General features: G+C 41.4%; 3 protein-coding genes across 9 annotated transcripts in view; 1 reads left to right on the top strand and 2 right to left on the bottom strand.

The window, feature by feature from the left end:
- Nucleotides 1-5,520, bottom strand: part of celsr1a (cadherin EGF LAG seven-pass G-type receptor 1a) — a 90,154-nt gene extending 84,634 nt beyond the window's left edge. For all 5 annotated transcript variants that reach the window (XM_041977832.1, XM_041977830.1, XM_041977833.1 and 2 more), the window contains exon 1: nt 1,822-5,520. In XM_041977832.1, the coding sequence (XP_041833766.1) occupies nt 1,822-5,353 (3,532 nt within the window). In that variant the 5' untranslated portion in view covers nt 5,354-5,520. The remainder of the gene's footprint in view (nt 1-1,821) is intronic.
- A 2,339-nt stretch (nt 5,521-7,859) lies between these two features.
- On the bottom strand, nt 7,860-11,598 carry trmu (tRNA 5-methylaminomethyl-2-thiouridylate methyltransferase). Its single transcript, XM_041977844.1, has 11 exons — nt 11,408-11,598; nt 11,043-11,208; nt 10,843-10,949; nt 10,072-10,194; nt 9,787-9,959; nt 9,651-9,704; nt 9,460-9,526; nt 9,258-9,358; nt 8,860-9,004; nt 8,698-8,780; nt 7,860-8,605 (listed from the first exon to the last, which is right to left on the bottom strand). The coding sequence occupies exons 1-11, from the start codon at nt 11,487-11,489 to the stop codon at nt 8,456-8,458; spliced, it is 1,251 nt and encodes a 416-aa protein (XP_041833778.1). The 5' UTR covers nt 11,490-11,598; the 3' UTR covers nt 7,860-8,455.
- A 55-nt stretch (nt 11,599-11,653) lies between these two features.
- srr (serine racemase) lies at nt 11,654-14,833 on the top strand. 3 transcript variants are annotated; one of them, XM_041977847.1, is made up of 7 exons: nt 11,654-11,723; nt 12,842-13,019; nt 13,103-13,284; nt 13,423-13,553; nt 13,635-13,783; nt 13,870-13,959; nt 14,066-14,245. In XM_041977847.1, the coding sequence occupies exons 2-7, from the start codon at nt 12,842-12,844 to the stop codon at nt 14,113-14,115; spliced, it is 780 nt and encodes a 259-aa protein (XP_041833781.1). In that variant the 5' UTR covers nt 11,654-11,723; the 3' UTR covers nt 14,116-14,245. The 3 variants fall into 3 exon arrangements, with proteins under 3 accessions (XP_041833781.1, XP_041833779.1, XP_041833780.1); XM_041977845.1 differs by having other exon boundaries at nt 11,656-11,723; nt 14,062-14,833; XM_041977846.1 differs by having other exon boundaries at nt 11,696-11,894; nt 14,062-14,833.
- The last annotated feature ends 177 nt before the right edge of the window (nt 14,834-15,010 follow it).

Below are 15,010 nucleotides of genomic sequence, written 5' to 3'. Positions count from 1 at the left end.
TTAAGGACAAAAAAAAGTGACTCCACCTATGTAGAGTGCATTTCAGAGGTGGGCTGACTCAGACCCCGTTTTGTGCTTTAGAATTAAATTAACCTCAGATTGTGTTTATAGCAGACATGGAGAGAGGAAAGGTCAAAACAATAACCACATGAAGAGACAAAATACTTGACCAGAGTAGCCGGAGGGCCCTGAATTCAAGGCAGTTTGGGACACAACTGGTGTCTTGTCTCTTGGTGCTAGTTAAGGAGCTGATTGCCTACCAATCCCCCTCAGTTCTTCCTCCCCCTGGAGCCCTGGGTCAAGAGGTCAGGACATCAGGTAATGGTTATCTAACACTTGACATCGGGGTGAACCCTTAAAAAGGAGGAGCTGACTCTGTTCTTAGTGTGATTGCACATCTGTTAAATTGTGCATGAACACATGCTTCCAGATTAGGTATTTCTGTGCAAGAGACTACAACTAATGAAAATGTCCAGCTCCAGCTGGGACCATCACGAGGTCCCTGTTGTCGAGGATACGCCAAAACTTGTCGGCCGTTATTGACAAGAGTGAATTCTGAGGCAGTGAGTAAGGGTGACGGGGGGGCTGTAGCTTGGTGAGTTTTTGCCTCCTCAGATGCTCTGCAGATCAACTACAAAGGCAATAAAGAACTTAGGAAAAGGACAATCTGCCTTACTGTGCAAGAAAAAGACAGAAAATCAGAAAAATGACCATCATGGTGCAGGTTCATTTCCAGCTAAAACCTCCTGCTTTATTTAATGCTATCACAATTATTTGCAGCCTGAACAAAATTAAAAGTGTGATTACACTTATAGACTAAAAATGCTGGTTTCCATACTCCACTTTAGACAAGCAGCTCATCTTGTCTTTATATTTGGTCATTGCTGAGCTTGGTCACAGAGAGAAGAGGAACAGATCTAACCATGCTGGGCTGCTTTGCTTCATGCACTTTGAGAGATTAACCTGCAGAGAAACCGAGCGAGACAATGAGAAAGAAAGACAAGAGGAGATTTCAGCAACCTGCTGTCAATACGTGACAGGGTAGTTAGTCCATCAGGGTATCAGATTTATCTTTCTGTTTCATATTAAAGGGCTTTTCCTGCTATGTGAGAGGGCAAGCTGCAGATATGCTGCTAGTTAAAGGGCAAACACTCAAGTGTTTGCATCTGACTAATCTTTAACTTTAAAGAACAAAGTCTCACTCTGTCTTGGGAAAAAAAGAGGCTGAAATTAAATTCTTTCTTCATGAGCTTGCAGTGCAAATGGTTTTAGATCCACAGATACACCTCTCCAATCCTATCTTCTACTCAAATTCAAAGGAGAAATGTATACTAAGCAAGCCCTCTTGTTGCAATCCTGGGAACAATCTCATCAACTTCTCAGCACAAAGGGCCACAAACTGAGGACAATATATATATATATATGGTTGCACTTCTTTGATCTGTGCACTTCTTCTTTTTGACAGAAACCCACATAAGTGCACCACAAAGAAGCTCAGTTATGAGGTTGCCCTGCTAATAGCACCTTTTTATTACCCAAACCAACCACTTGCACACAATACATTTATCACTCTAAAGCAGCACAACCGGATCCTGCACAGCGCCTGCAGCAAACACTTAACTGATCACACAGCCAAAGCTGCGCTGAAACCTGCATCTGTCTCTATTTAATAGAAACTTCTAATAAGACTCTGCAATGTGATGCATCAGTCAGGTAGTCAAATTTCAATCTTTGTCACCGTTTGAAAGCAGAGACACGTAAACTCTGCTTCTCGTGCCAGTTTTATCAGAAAAGAGCTTGAGAAAGTAGATAATCACTCACCTGAGACAGAAATGATCATGGGTGCTTCCAAAGGCCTGTCATTGTCCAGAACCTTGTTCAGCCTCAGATCTCCGGTTTCTTCGTTCAGCAGCAACAGATTCAACTCATTTCCACTTTCAAACTTGTACCGCAGTTTATCCAACACATCTGGGTCATGAGCCGGTACTTTTCCTATTATTCCTGATGGGAAACTGTTGGACTTGTTTGTGACGTAGTTGTTAAAAATAATCTCAAAGTTCTGCAAAACTGGCTTATTGTCATTCATGTCAACTAGGCGGATGTGCACAACAGCCCGGCTTACTAGTGGTGCTGATGTGGCCTGGACCACTATCACGTACTCAGTCCTAGTCTCATAATCCAGGTCTATGAGTGCAGTGAGGTCGCCATTAAAGATGTCCAGCTGGAAAACTTCTGGAATATTCCCTTCTACAATCTGGTACATGATCTCAGCATTGGCGAGCTCGTCTGGATCTGTGGCAGTGATTTGGGCCACAACAGACCCTACTGGGCTGTTTTCCATCACATTAATAAAAAGCTCATCCTTCTCAAACACTGGAGCGTTGTCATTTATGTCTTGGACCTGAATGTGAACAGAAACTGCTGCTTTCAAAGGAGGAACCCCATTGTCCACTGCAAAGGCCTTCAGGTTGTAAACAGGAACATTCTCACGGTCCAGCCTGCGAGCAGTTCTGATGATACCGGAGTACGGCTCTATCATAAAATCCCCATCTCCATCATCACCACCCACAAATGTATAACTTACTCTGCCGTTGGAGCCAGAATCTCTGTCTGAAGCAGATATCTGCAGTACACTGGTGTAGACGAGTGCATCTTCAAATACATTCCCATGGTAAATATCTCTAATGAAATGGGGAGTGTTATCATTAGCATCCAGGATTATAATCACCACAGAGGTAGTATCAGATTTATAAGGGATGCCATTGTCTCTAGCAGTGATGGCTAAAGTGTAGGAGGCGTGATCTTCATAATCAATCTCTATTTGTGTTGTGATGGCACCTGTATCCGGGTCAATCTTAAACTGAGAAACATTGTCCTCCATGATGTAAGTGATGCGGGCATTCTCCCCTGTATCCTCGTCAGTGGCGCTGATCACCACCACTGTAGAGCCCACCGGTTTATCTTCACTGAGCGTCACCTGGTAGTTGGCACTTTGGAAGACAGGCCGGTGTGTGTTGGCGTCTGTCACATTGATGAAGACTTGAGCAGTGTCGTAGCGGGTTCCATCACTGGCCATGACCGTTAGGACGAACTGGCGTTCCTGCTTATAGTCCAAGGGAAGAGCCAAGGTAATGAGGCCTCCACCGCTTTGGCTAGTGATGGCAAAGCGGTTTCTGGTGTTGCCACTGGAGATCTGATATGTCACCACACTGTTGACATCCCTATCCACAGCCGTCATTGTCAGCACGCTGGTCCCCACCACAGCATCTTCATTGATCTTCAGCGAGTAGGTCTTCTCTGTAAATGTGGGCACGTTGTCGTTCACATCCAGCACCGTGATGCTGACACTCGCTGAAGATGACATCACAGGTATCCCATTATCTCTCGCCTCCACGCCAAAGGTGTAGAACTCAGTCGTCTCTCTGTCCAGTTCTTCACATACTGTAATCCAGCCCGTGCTGTTGTTGATTGTGAATGGAAAGCCAGGCCTGGTGTCGGTGAGTTGGTATTCCAAACGAGAGTTTTCTCCAGAATCACCATCTATTGCTTGAATGTGGATCACAGAATAACCGATGGCCACGTTTTCCAACACAGTAGCCTGGAAAGGTGTGCTGACAAACATGGGGGCGTTGTCGTTGACATCCACCACTTGCACCACCACCATCCCTGTGCCATTTATCAGTGGGGGCCTGCCACCATCCTGAGCCTTAATCCGCAGATTATACTCCCGAATCATCTCGTAGTCCAAAGAATTAATGACATCAATCACACCAGTGAGGGAGTGGATGTAGAACTGTCCTTTAACATTCCCACTGATGATGCTGTAGTGAACTTTGGCATTGTTTCCTTCATCTTTGTCTGTTGCTTCCACCTGGATGACTTTAGTGTTGACTGCCACATTCTCTGGGACCTGCACAACATACCTTTTCTCACTGAACTGTGGATAGTTGTCGTTTTCATCTTCCACAGAGATGTGAACGGTGGCAGTGGCGCTCCGGGGACCTGGATCTTTGCCCTGATCGTTGGCCTCCACAATCAGCTTGTACTGGGCCCGGGTTTCCCTGTCAGGGCGCTCTCTGATCCTCACAAGGCCATTCCGGGGGTCAATTTCAAAAACAGAGTTGACTCCATCATCATTCACAATTTTATAAATCATGTTGGCATTAGAGGGGGCATCGCCATCTGTGGCCCGGATTGTTATCACTTCGAAGCCGACTTCCACATTCTCCCTGAAGCTGACGCGGTAATCATTTTGCTCAAACACCGGGGTGTGGTCATTAGTGTCACTGACGGTGACAGTGAGGTAAGAAGTAGCAAATCTTTTAGGGCTGCCATTGTCAGTCACAGTAACTTTGAAAACATGGGTGTCTTTGACTTCTCTGTCAAGCGGCTGGATGGTTGTTATGCTTCCTGTCTGTGTGTCAATTTCAAAGAAGTCATCAGACCTTCTGTCAAACAGGGCCTTCATGCTGTACTCCAGTCTCCCTGCCTCTCCGTCATCAGGGTCAGTTGCTTTCAGGGTGATAACCCTTGTGCCTGCAGGTTGGTTCTCGGGCACAGACACTTGATAGTTAGGAAGCTGGAACTGTGGAGATGCATTTACCTGTCGCTTCCCCCTGTGGATGAATCGGTCAGGCTTTTTGGGAGAAGTTTGTGAATGGGAACCATGTTCAGACGTTTCTAAAAGTGTCAAATTCAGCTGCACGTAGAGTTGGCTGCGTTTAGCGCTGCGCAAGACGCAGTGCAAATTCACCTCTGGCTTCCCCCTTTTCTTAAGACACAAGTCATTGACCAGGAACAAATCCCCGTGTTTGAACAGCGCAACGAAGTCTTTTCCAACACATTCGGTGTCCAATTTGGCAAAGCTCCGTGCGAAGGTTGGCAAAAGTTCTGTTACATTCAATAAGAATTTACCTGCGGGTAAGCAGGAAGTTGCCTCCAGTTTTAAAATGTGTTTAATATGAACATCTGGCTTATCTGACGTTTTCTTTCTTTTGTATTTAATAAAACAGTCCTGGCCGTGGACAAACACGTTAAAATGTGTCAGGATAACGTCTCCGGGCGTTGAGGAACCTGTCCTGAAATAAACAGGCGCTGGGTTCCTTGGCGTGCGCGCACAGTTAACATTGTGGGACAGGCGGATCACCCCGTCGTGCTTCTCAACTTGGAAAAAGTTCTGAATAAATTTAGGAGACAAAGTCCTGTCAATTTTATAAGTCCATCCGTGGCCGAGAGACAGGTTTGCCAGAACACTCCCGGGCTGTAACGTCTCTGAAAGGTGCATCTCCAAACATCCCGCAAGCGGTACAGTCAGCAGGACACAAACCCAAACCCAACACATCGGTGGCTCCATGCTTGTATACCTGCAAGATCCCAGCTTCACGGAAACTCCTCCGGTTAGGAATTAACTCTCCCTCTCCCAACACCGCGTCTTACTTTTATCCCTCATTGTGAAGTTTTACTTGGGGAAAGACGCTTTGTATCCATAGTTTCAGCGTATCCACGGCGCGCAGCGGCTCCCTGAACCCACACTGAGTTTAAAATGAGTACAAAATGGCTCCGTGGCTCTCCTCCTCCTTCTCCTTGGAGGCTTATTTCCATAAACCTGCTGTTTCCCCTCTGGGACGCCTTCACGAGGGTGGAGGGATGGGAGAGCGGTTATTTTCCTCCTTCTTATGTAGATTTATGAAGGGCCACTTAAAGAGTGACCAAAGCGCAAAGGTATTGTCATTACAATGGGGTCAGAGTTGGGTAAAATTCTTAATGAATTAGATGTCTCTCTTTTTTTTCAAATTTCATATTAAAGTTGTAAGTAGGTGTTATTCATTTTTAAAAAGTACTCTTTAAGTAAATATGTAATTTCCAAACAGTCCCAGAAATTCCATCTTCAGTTAATGTAATAAAAAGTTTAATTGTACATAATTAAAGTTAAATCATTTAGAAATCCTTACAAATATAATTTATTTGCGTACGCTTAATAATGACATTTCTAGTTATTATAAAAAATACATTTCTTTAAGCAAAATCACAGTTAACTGATATAAGAATATAAGCAAAAAAAAGTGAGTAACATAAAATAACATTTAATGACAGAGCTAAGAAATTCTGCCATTTAAATACTGTTTTGTAAGCTTTTATTTGCACTAGATATCACTGCCTAAAAGGAATTTTACTTATTTTTCGTGCATGGAGAAATTGTGTGTTAAGTGTTTTCTGTTATTTTTCCTTTTCTCAAAAAGTTTGAAGCTGGCGAACCACTTACCAAAGTTTCTAAAACTACCAAAAAAGATACTCCGTGTTGTAGTAAAATATGCTTCATTTAGACTTGTGTAACTCGGTTGTAGCGTGAATCTCATTTGAAGTCATTAGTATGTACAATAGGTTTCTGCTGCATAACAACAGGGTCACCTTTCAGGTGAATTTTGTGTAACAGCGCCCTCTTGTGGTTTGATCACTGTAAAACAGTAACTGCACAGCAGTTTTGGTTTGTAGTGGAATTTTTAATCTTACAATAAAATCACACTGAATGGGAAAACTGATGAACACAAGGAAATGAAGAACAAGGCACCGCACCAGTCATTGAGTTTATTTATTTGTTGTTCATGTTTCAGTTATGGACAGTTTATAGTTTAGGAAAATTAGGATAGTTCACTAAAAGGCACTTTTTCTGATTTTCAGGCTCTTTTTCGTTGATTCCTCATTTCTAATCTGTGTAATTTTAGCCAACAGTGGATGTACAATGGTATAAAAATATGACTGAATGTGTTTTTTTTTTTTATTTCTCACTCTTCTTTACAATTTGACTGCACTTGTTTCTGTAAATGGTTCAAGTCAGAATTTATGTACACGGTAAGACATGCCTAAGTGTTGAAAAATGCCGTTTATGGTTAGACACTTAAATAAAATCTACATGATTACAGCTTATATTTTAAAATTAATGGGTTGCACTTACCCTTGTGTCACAGAAAAACTCAGTTTACAACCACAGATTGTTACACTACCAGACTTTAGACATGTGGCCTTAGGGAATTAAGTGACTGTCATCTTTTAACTGTGTGTGTTTTCAGTTGTAATATCAGAAAAAAAACTGCCTTGTTTTATTAATGATCTTCATAAAATCCTAAACTGATCTCACCTGGTTTGAAATCTAAAATGATTTTCTATGAGCCCTGAAGTTTGCAGCTGGTGAGAAAAAGACAAAGGGAAGACAGATAAAATTGTGGATGCTTGACCAGCTTAAGAAATGAAAGAAAAAATTCTACAGGTAAATAAATATCACTCATTTTCTACACAATTCAGGGTGGTGGAGAAGCTGGAGCCTATCACAGCAACTAGCAGACTAGAGGCAAGGTACACCCTGCCAACACAGACAGACAACCATGCACACTCAGTCCTAGGGAGATTTTATAGTGACTAATCAACTTTGATGCCTTTGGACGGGTGGAGGAACCCGGAGTTCCCCGGAGAGAACTCATGCAAACCCAACACAGAAAGGCCACTGTCTGAACCCCTCCCTAGCTGAAGCTTTAACCAGTGACCTTCTTGCTGTAAGGTTGCAGTGCTAACCACCACACCACCGCCCAGCCGGTAAACAAATATGCCTAATCATAGATGAGTCCATTCCATTACCTACATGTAGCCATGCTCCTCTCCAGACAAGTTACAGGTGTCCTACTGCTGCAATAAAGCAGAGCTCTGCCAGAAGCCTCAGATTAAACAGCATGCTTAAAGAGGCACACAGACTGCAGGCTGCATCAACACTGTAGAGGTAGTCTATATGAAAAGGACCAAAACTACACTTTTTTTCTATCAGGTTTTCAGCTGATAGAAAAAAAGTGTAGTTTTGGTCCTTTTTTTCCTCTCTAAGTAAGAGTGGTTGTGTGTGTGTGCTTAATTTCTTTTCTCCATTATTCTTGAGGACTCGCTCTGCAAAGTCTTACGTTAAACTAGATTTCACAGCTATAAATGAATGATTATATAACAGCCGTTTTCCTACAGTTCTCCAATGTCAGAGTAACTGTTTTATTTGCACTGAAGTCTCCATCCAAAAGTAAAACAGTCGATTAAAATAAGAGTGGTCTAACCATCTCCTTAATAACACTCCACTGAATGCAACTGTTCACATTCAGAACAAGGCCGGTGCAGATCGGTCCTGTAATGTTAGATAGTTAAAACAGTGTTTTTGACAACATAAAGATGCTAGTAAACCCTCTTATCACCATTAAGTCTCTTCTCCTGAACACTTTGGCTTTGACACACATGGTTTATCTGAGCACCAAGCAGCTAACTTGTCTTTAGGTTGTCACCTCATTTGTCCTTCGGCTATAAACACTGTCAAGACTAAGCATTTATAAATAATATCCACTCTTAGTAATAGCATTTTTCCTGGTCAGGATCTTCTACCAAATGTACCGAACAGAGGGCATTTCCATCTCGACTGGACCATGAGCTCATTTCAGCTGGCAGGTTCAGGGTTCAGCTCCTCTTTATGCTGCACAGCTGCCACAAACTGCTCTCTGCCCTTCTGGAGAGTGTATTCACTGGGACCCAGCTGGATGATCTTCCCGCTGCCCAGACACTCATCGTCTTTGTAAAGCACTGCAAACTGAAGCAGTGATAAAAAAAAAAATTATAGTCTTTCAGAGGACTATTGAAAAGTTATGTTTCATTTAATACCACAGATGTGTTAGCTGTTACCTGTCCCGGTGTCAGAGCTCTAACGGGCTGAGAGAGCGAAATCCACACAGAACCGTCCATGTTCAGAGTTACTGTGCAGGGAACTACAAAGCACACAGCAGAAGTTCATGTTTGGTGTGAGGGTTACTCACTTTATTATCACCTGGTAAACACAGAACTTACCGAGCGGCATCTGATGGATGAAGCGGAAATGACACTCCAACATCTGGGTCCTGGCTAACTCAAGAGGTGGCTCAACTGTTATCCAGTGGAAGCGGTCAGTTCGCAGAGTGTCACGGAAAAGAGAGGGATGATTGGTAGCTGGAGCCTGAGACAGATGAATTTCGTATTTTTAATTTCACATAAGTGAATATGTCTTCAAAAAATAATCTAATTAAATGTTTTGCTTGATGTTACCTGGAATTTTCTACAGAGAAAAAAAAAGATAAATGTACCGCTCACTCAAAATTATCACATATTTTCTATTTTACAGTAAAGTCCATCAGGAGGCAACAAACTTAAAGACAAGAAAGTAGTCAAGGAGGATCATTTACGCTTACTTATAAGAAATATTTTCCTACCACAATTACGTCTCCAGTAACAATGTCTTTGTCCACAACAAACCAGGCATCTCTCTGTCCTCCAATCCTCGCCCTCTGGCCCAATGTCAGAGTGAACCAACCTGGATGGACAGAAGACACAAAAGGGACGCACCATATCCACTGTGACATGTCACAAAGATACACAGGATATTAAAGCTAGATCTCCATTGCATATCCATACCTTTGTGTGTTCCCTTGACAGTCCCATCCTCAATGGAAACAAAGTTTCCTGGTTTAGGTTCCAGATACTAAAAAAAAAAGGAAATATCAGTTGAGGTTTACCATCATGTTAGCTAATCACAAACAGATGGGCAGATTCAGCTCTAAAGCTGAAGAGAAAGAAAGAAAACAAAGAAAAACCTTCTTTGTCACCTCTAAAATGAATTTTTCAAAGTTTCTCTCTCCAACAAAGCAGATGCCCATGCTCTGAAAGAAACGCCAATGCTTAGTCACACATTCTACACATTAGAGACATCAGTATTTGTCCTCATGAGTGTTTTCTGCACACCTCTTTTTTATTCACTACATGCTGCAACCCTGCCTCAGCAGCAATCTTTTTCACAAACTCTTTGGTGAGTCCAGCAAGTGGGAACAGAGTTTGTTTCAAGGCATCTTGTGAGATCTGACTCAGGAAGAATGTCTGGTCTTTGATGAGATCGGCTCCTCTGTACAACCTCACAGCTGAGGAGGTGGATGGGGGCAGATTAGGAGCACAGAAATTAATTATGACATGAGCTGGACTTAATGCAAGCAATTAAAAAATAAAAAAAGAGGCTGAGACTCAAACATTTACGATTTCTGTTCTCGAAACGGTCTCTAAACAGAGTGGTCGGTGGAGCCTTGTATGACTGCTGAAAAACCTCCTCGTCCTCCTGTGAAGTCCTGCCGTAATGCCCTGTTGCCATGGCATCAGCACCTAAAACAAGAAAAGAACAAACATTAATCAAATACTTACTCATGACTTTTTCTTCTTTTAATTCTTACAGTGAGTGAAACTTCCATTCACAACCATAAATTCCTCAGCTTTACATTCAATAAAGCAAAGAAATCATGCCTATTTGTAATGTTAAAATCTCATTATTCTGAGATTATAAGTCAGAATTTTGGCATAATTATCTCCTAATTTTGAGATATTGATTTTTTTCCTTTCTGTTTCCTTATCAACCTGTCAGGAATGAGCTCATAGAAGATAAAAATCCACTCTTATTATTCCCTTTTTGAGCAGCTACCAGCTTGGTTTCTCCTGACAGAATTCCTCCCTGATTCGTCAGACTAATATATGTGCTGACAGCCATCCAAAGCAGATAAAATCCTCTCTAACAAGTTACAGTAAAATTTTCTGAAAGAGGACATAATTTGTCCTGCATTGTATCTGTTGTGCAGCACTTTATTTTAAAAGTGCTATAAATAAAAAAAATGGTATAGTATTGCATGGTATCTGGAAGCAAAGCAGCCAAACATCGCAAACTCTTAAGCCTATTAACTTTGTGGTGTCTTGCATGAGCAAATGTTAGAAATAGAAAGCAAATCTATTGACTTTATAATCATAAATATTACTACATACCTAGAGTGCTGATGGCATATTTATGGAAATGGTTGAATTTTATGTGTTTGTTGCATAAAATATCAGGATTTGGTGTCCTGCCCTTCTCGTACTCCTTCAACAGATTACTGCAATTGGATGAAGAAAAATTAGACTTTTTATAATAATAAACAGCAGTAACAATATATGCAATGATTATTTAAAAATGGCAGACATAATACCTAAAAACCTCATGCCAGAACTCTTTGACATATGACACTTGGTGAAAAGGGATGTCCAGGATCTGACACACTCTATATGCGTCTTCACAGTCCTTCTCGGTAGAACAGACCCCCATCTCATCTAGAGAGTCCCAGTTCTTCATGAAAACCCCAGTCACACTGTAGCCTTCACACAGCAGAGGACAAAACAACATGTGACCTCAACATGTACATTAGGAACAACAGCTGGACGTGTGCTGGGCGGTACAGCTCATAAAAATAAGCAGCTACGTTTCTGGCTACTGAACTTTTTTTTCCAACTGCGTAGTTAAACATTTTTTTGCCGACAAACCACCTCAGGTGTGTGTCAAGACAGGTTTTCTCACCTCTTCTCTTCAATAACAAAGCCGCCACAGAGCTGTCAACTCCGCCGGACATGGCGCACACAACGTGTCTTATCAACCCCATCCTGTTTCCAAGTTAAGTATTTTCTGTCAATATATGAACTGCTTGCGTAACTAAGACATTTTAGCCAACAATACTATCCTGCCAATCGCAGGAGCCGCCATGCTCACGGTCCGCGTGCAAAAAACGTCCGATATGAAACACATTATAAGAAGGAACGATTGAACAGAAGGGAGCCGCAAATATTGTAACACTTATGAGAAATCGCGGATCTCTCGCTTGCAGAATAAAAATAAGGTCAGTGTAAAATAGACTGAATACCCTGGACGTGGTTATGGTTGAATTAAGGATTTTCTTTCCAAATTAGCTTTTTAATTTAACGTTCAGCTTTTCCAAAAGTTTTGTTTGTGGATTACTCTAATTTCTACAGCGGAACAAAGATCTACTGAAGTATTCACATCTTCCAATGTACTATAATTTTTAATTTATTAAATACATTAATGCTGTTTCAAGTAATGACATTTGTTGTTGTTGTTTTTCTTGTTTTGTTTTTATATTTAAGATAATGGTATTTTCATGTAATAAAAACATTACAGCGGTCTCAATTACGAAATTACAAACAATGCGGGTTACAGAATATAACAAAAGAGATTAAGTTATACGGTCTGTTTCTTTACGATTACAAAGTTCCAGGATCTATCAAGTCCATCAAAAATTTGAGAAGTCTATTTAACTTAGAGTATGTCTTTTATGTGCTTACAGTAGCTCTCCAGTTTTTTTAAATAATCTTTTAGTGGTTTTCAATGGATTAATATGCCAAGTTTTTATTACAGTGTAGACTTTTGTGTTTCATTTTTGCATTTCAAAACTACAGCACATTAGTTAAGCTTTTGTAACTTCACAATTATTCCAATTCTTCTAAAACATTTAATAGATATTCTAGTATTTAAAATACAAAGAGATGAAGTGTTTCAATTCTTTCAAATTCATCTTAAGGTGTGCTCTTCCACAAAAACCTAGTCACATGTTTCCTTTTAAAATTTTCTCTTGGGGGACTTGTCAGGACTGCAGGCAGACCAGTATGGTCTCCATACCCTCTTCTTCCTCTGCTATGTCTATATAATATGTCCAGAATGTTTAAAAACATTAGTTTATGTTTCAACTAATTCAAAAGGACAATATTTCCATTTTATATCTTGTTGCTGTCATTCACTATTTTTGAGGAGTGGATAACCTGCAGTGAGTAAAAACTTGTTCTTTTTTTTTCTTTGCCATCTTACTCTATTTTCCTTTCTTTCAAGCTTTATTTAACCTGTAAAAAACACTAAGGCAAAGGTGTCATTACGGTTTAGATAACTATATCAGTGTTAGGGAACTTTTTAAGTGCACTGTCCATTTTTGTGATACTGACTCAGATGGATGAGACATCCGCAGACTCCGTCACCCTGGACATGTTAAGAGAAGCCCGAGAGACAGTGAGTCGCAGCCCTCTGGGTGTCATCAACACTCCCATGATTCCTTGGTCCCAGACCACTTTGCCTCTGAGTGTCAGCTGCAACATCCAGATCAAACTGGAAAACCTGCAGAGAACCGGTTGGTGGAAATCACTTTGATTCAGTTCTCCTTGTTTCTCACATTCTCTTTCACTGATTGGTTGATATGTTTATGATTGACAGGGTCTTTTAAGATAAGGGGGGTGGCCAATCAGTTTGCCAGGAGACCAAAGGGAGGACGCTTTGTCACTATGTCTGCAGGGAACTATGGGAAATCTTTTGCATATGCATCAAAACATTATGGGTCACAGGGAAAGGTGGTTATGCCGGAAACTGCCCCAGAGTCCAAGTCCATCCTCATACAGGTCAGAGACCATAATGCTGCCTGACTGGAAAAAAGACAAGCCACAAGATATACAGAAAATGGAATAAATGATGTGTACTTCACTGATTTCATCTTAATTTGTTTGAGTAAAATAAAGTGATGCAATTCTTATCCTCAGAGTTTTGGAGTAGAGGTGGAACGAGTTCCTACATCCTGTCTGATGAACGTAGTGAACCGATGCGTGCAGGATGACAACATGACCTTCCTGCACTCCTATGATGATCTGGATCTAATAGCTGGACATGCCAGGTACGCTTTGTGATGCCAGGTGACAGTTTTCCACACATATGCTGAAGATCATCTTATGAACCATCAATGGTGTGTATGCAGCCTGGGCATGGAGGTGCTGGAGGTGCTGCCGGAGCCTGACGTGGTGGTGGTGTGCTGTGGTGGAGGCGGGCTGCTGGCCGGAGTAGCTGCTGCAATCAAACTGTCAGGTTGCGATAAAACCAGAATCTATGGCGTGGAACCAGAAGGAGGTAAAAACTGAGAAATGTCTTTTTAAGAGCCATCTGCAAAACCAGCTCAGTTTTAATTCATTGAGTTTTTTTGTGTTTAAACTCAGCCTGCACAATGTACAAAAGCTTTACTGAGAAGAAGCCAGTTGGGATGGACACCAAGAGTATCGCCTCTGGTCTAGCACCTCCTTTTGCAGGTTTGTCTCTGCCAGTTTGCTCTCCTCATTTCAGGTTTTGATATACATTTTCTCCTACTACCACCAGTTTGAACTTAGTGACTTCTTTCCTTTTCATCTCAGGCAGGCTGCCGTATGAGCTGTGTCAGCGCTATGTGGAGGGGATCATCCTGGTGAGTGATGAGGAAATAAAGACAGCGGTGTCCACCCTCTATAGAGCTGGACTTGTGGTGGAGCCATCAGGCTCTGCTGCCTTTGCTGCCATTGATAATAACAAGATACCTGACATGGAGGAGAAGAACATTGTGTGCATCCTCAGCGGAGGAAACATTGGAAAAGACGAGCTCGCCAACTTTCCAGACTAAAAACTTTAGCATGGCTCTTCTAAAACAAGTACTTTATCACCCAGTTGAAGAAGGTGCCTTGATGATAGTTTGTCTTAATTTTAGGTAGAATCTTATACATGTAAAAAGTCCCCAATGCTATGGACACTAGTGCATCCCAATACCATGACAGAGGTAGAAAACAGCTGAGATGGTCTTTCTTAACTTTGTGAAATGGCAGGGATCTCAAACTGCGGTCCTTGAAGGCAACTGCAGGTTTCACACATTTCTTTGCTTCAGCTTAATGAATCATTTGGGAACAACTTGACAATAAGCTGTTGGATCCATTTAATTTGAATTAGGTGGCATCTTAAACCTGCAGGACAATGGCCGAGGTACTTCTAAGCCTAGGGGGCTGTATTGATCATGGTGAAATGACAGTTTCTTATGCAGTCCAGCCTGGCAAACGAACATAATCACGTGTTGCAGATGAATCTGCTGATTGTAAAATCTTTTATGTGCCCAAGACTTTTAAGCATGTAATGCAGGAACCAATTTTAAATTTTCTTAATAAAGCTAGTCAGTAAAGACAAAAAAATTATTTCTTCCGTCTTCTATCTGTTGGATTAACAATGAATGAACAAAAGACAGATTAAGTTTTTTTTTTATTTGAGAAAATTTCCAACTTTTCTGGAATTTAGGTTTACGTGACAGAATTACCAGTGTAGGACATGGGGCTTCATAACCTC

Source organism: Melanotaenia boesemani, chromosome 23, assembly GCF_017639745.1.
Source record: "Melanotaenia boesemani isolate fMelBoe1 chromosome 23, fMelBoe1.pri, whole genome shotgun sequence".
Taxonomy (NCBI): Eukaryota; Metazoa; Chordata; class Actinopteri; order Atheriniformes; family Melanotaeniidae; genus Melanotaenia; species Melanotaenia boesemani.
Note: the sequence above shows the minus strand (reverse complement) of the source record. Positions and strands in the feature narration are given on the sequence as shown.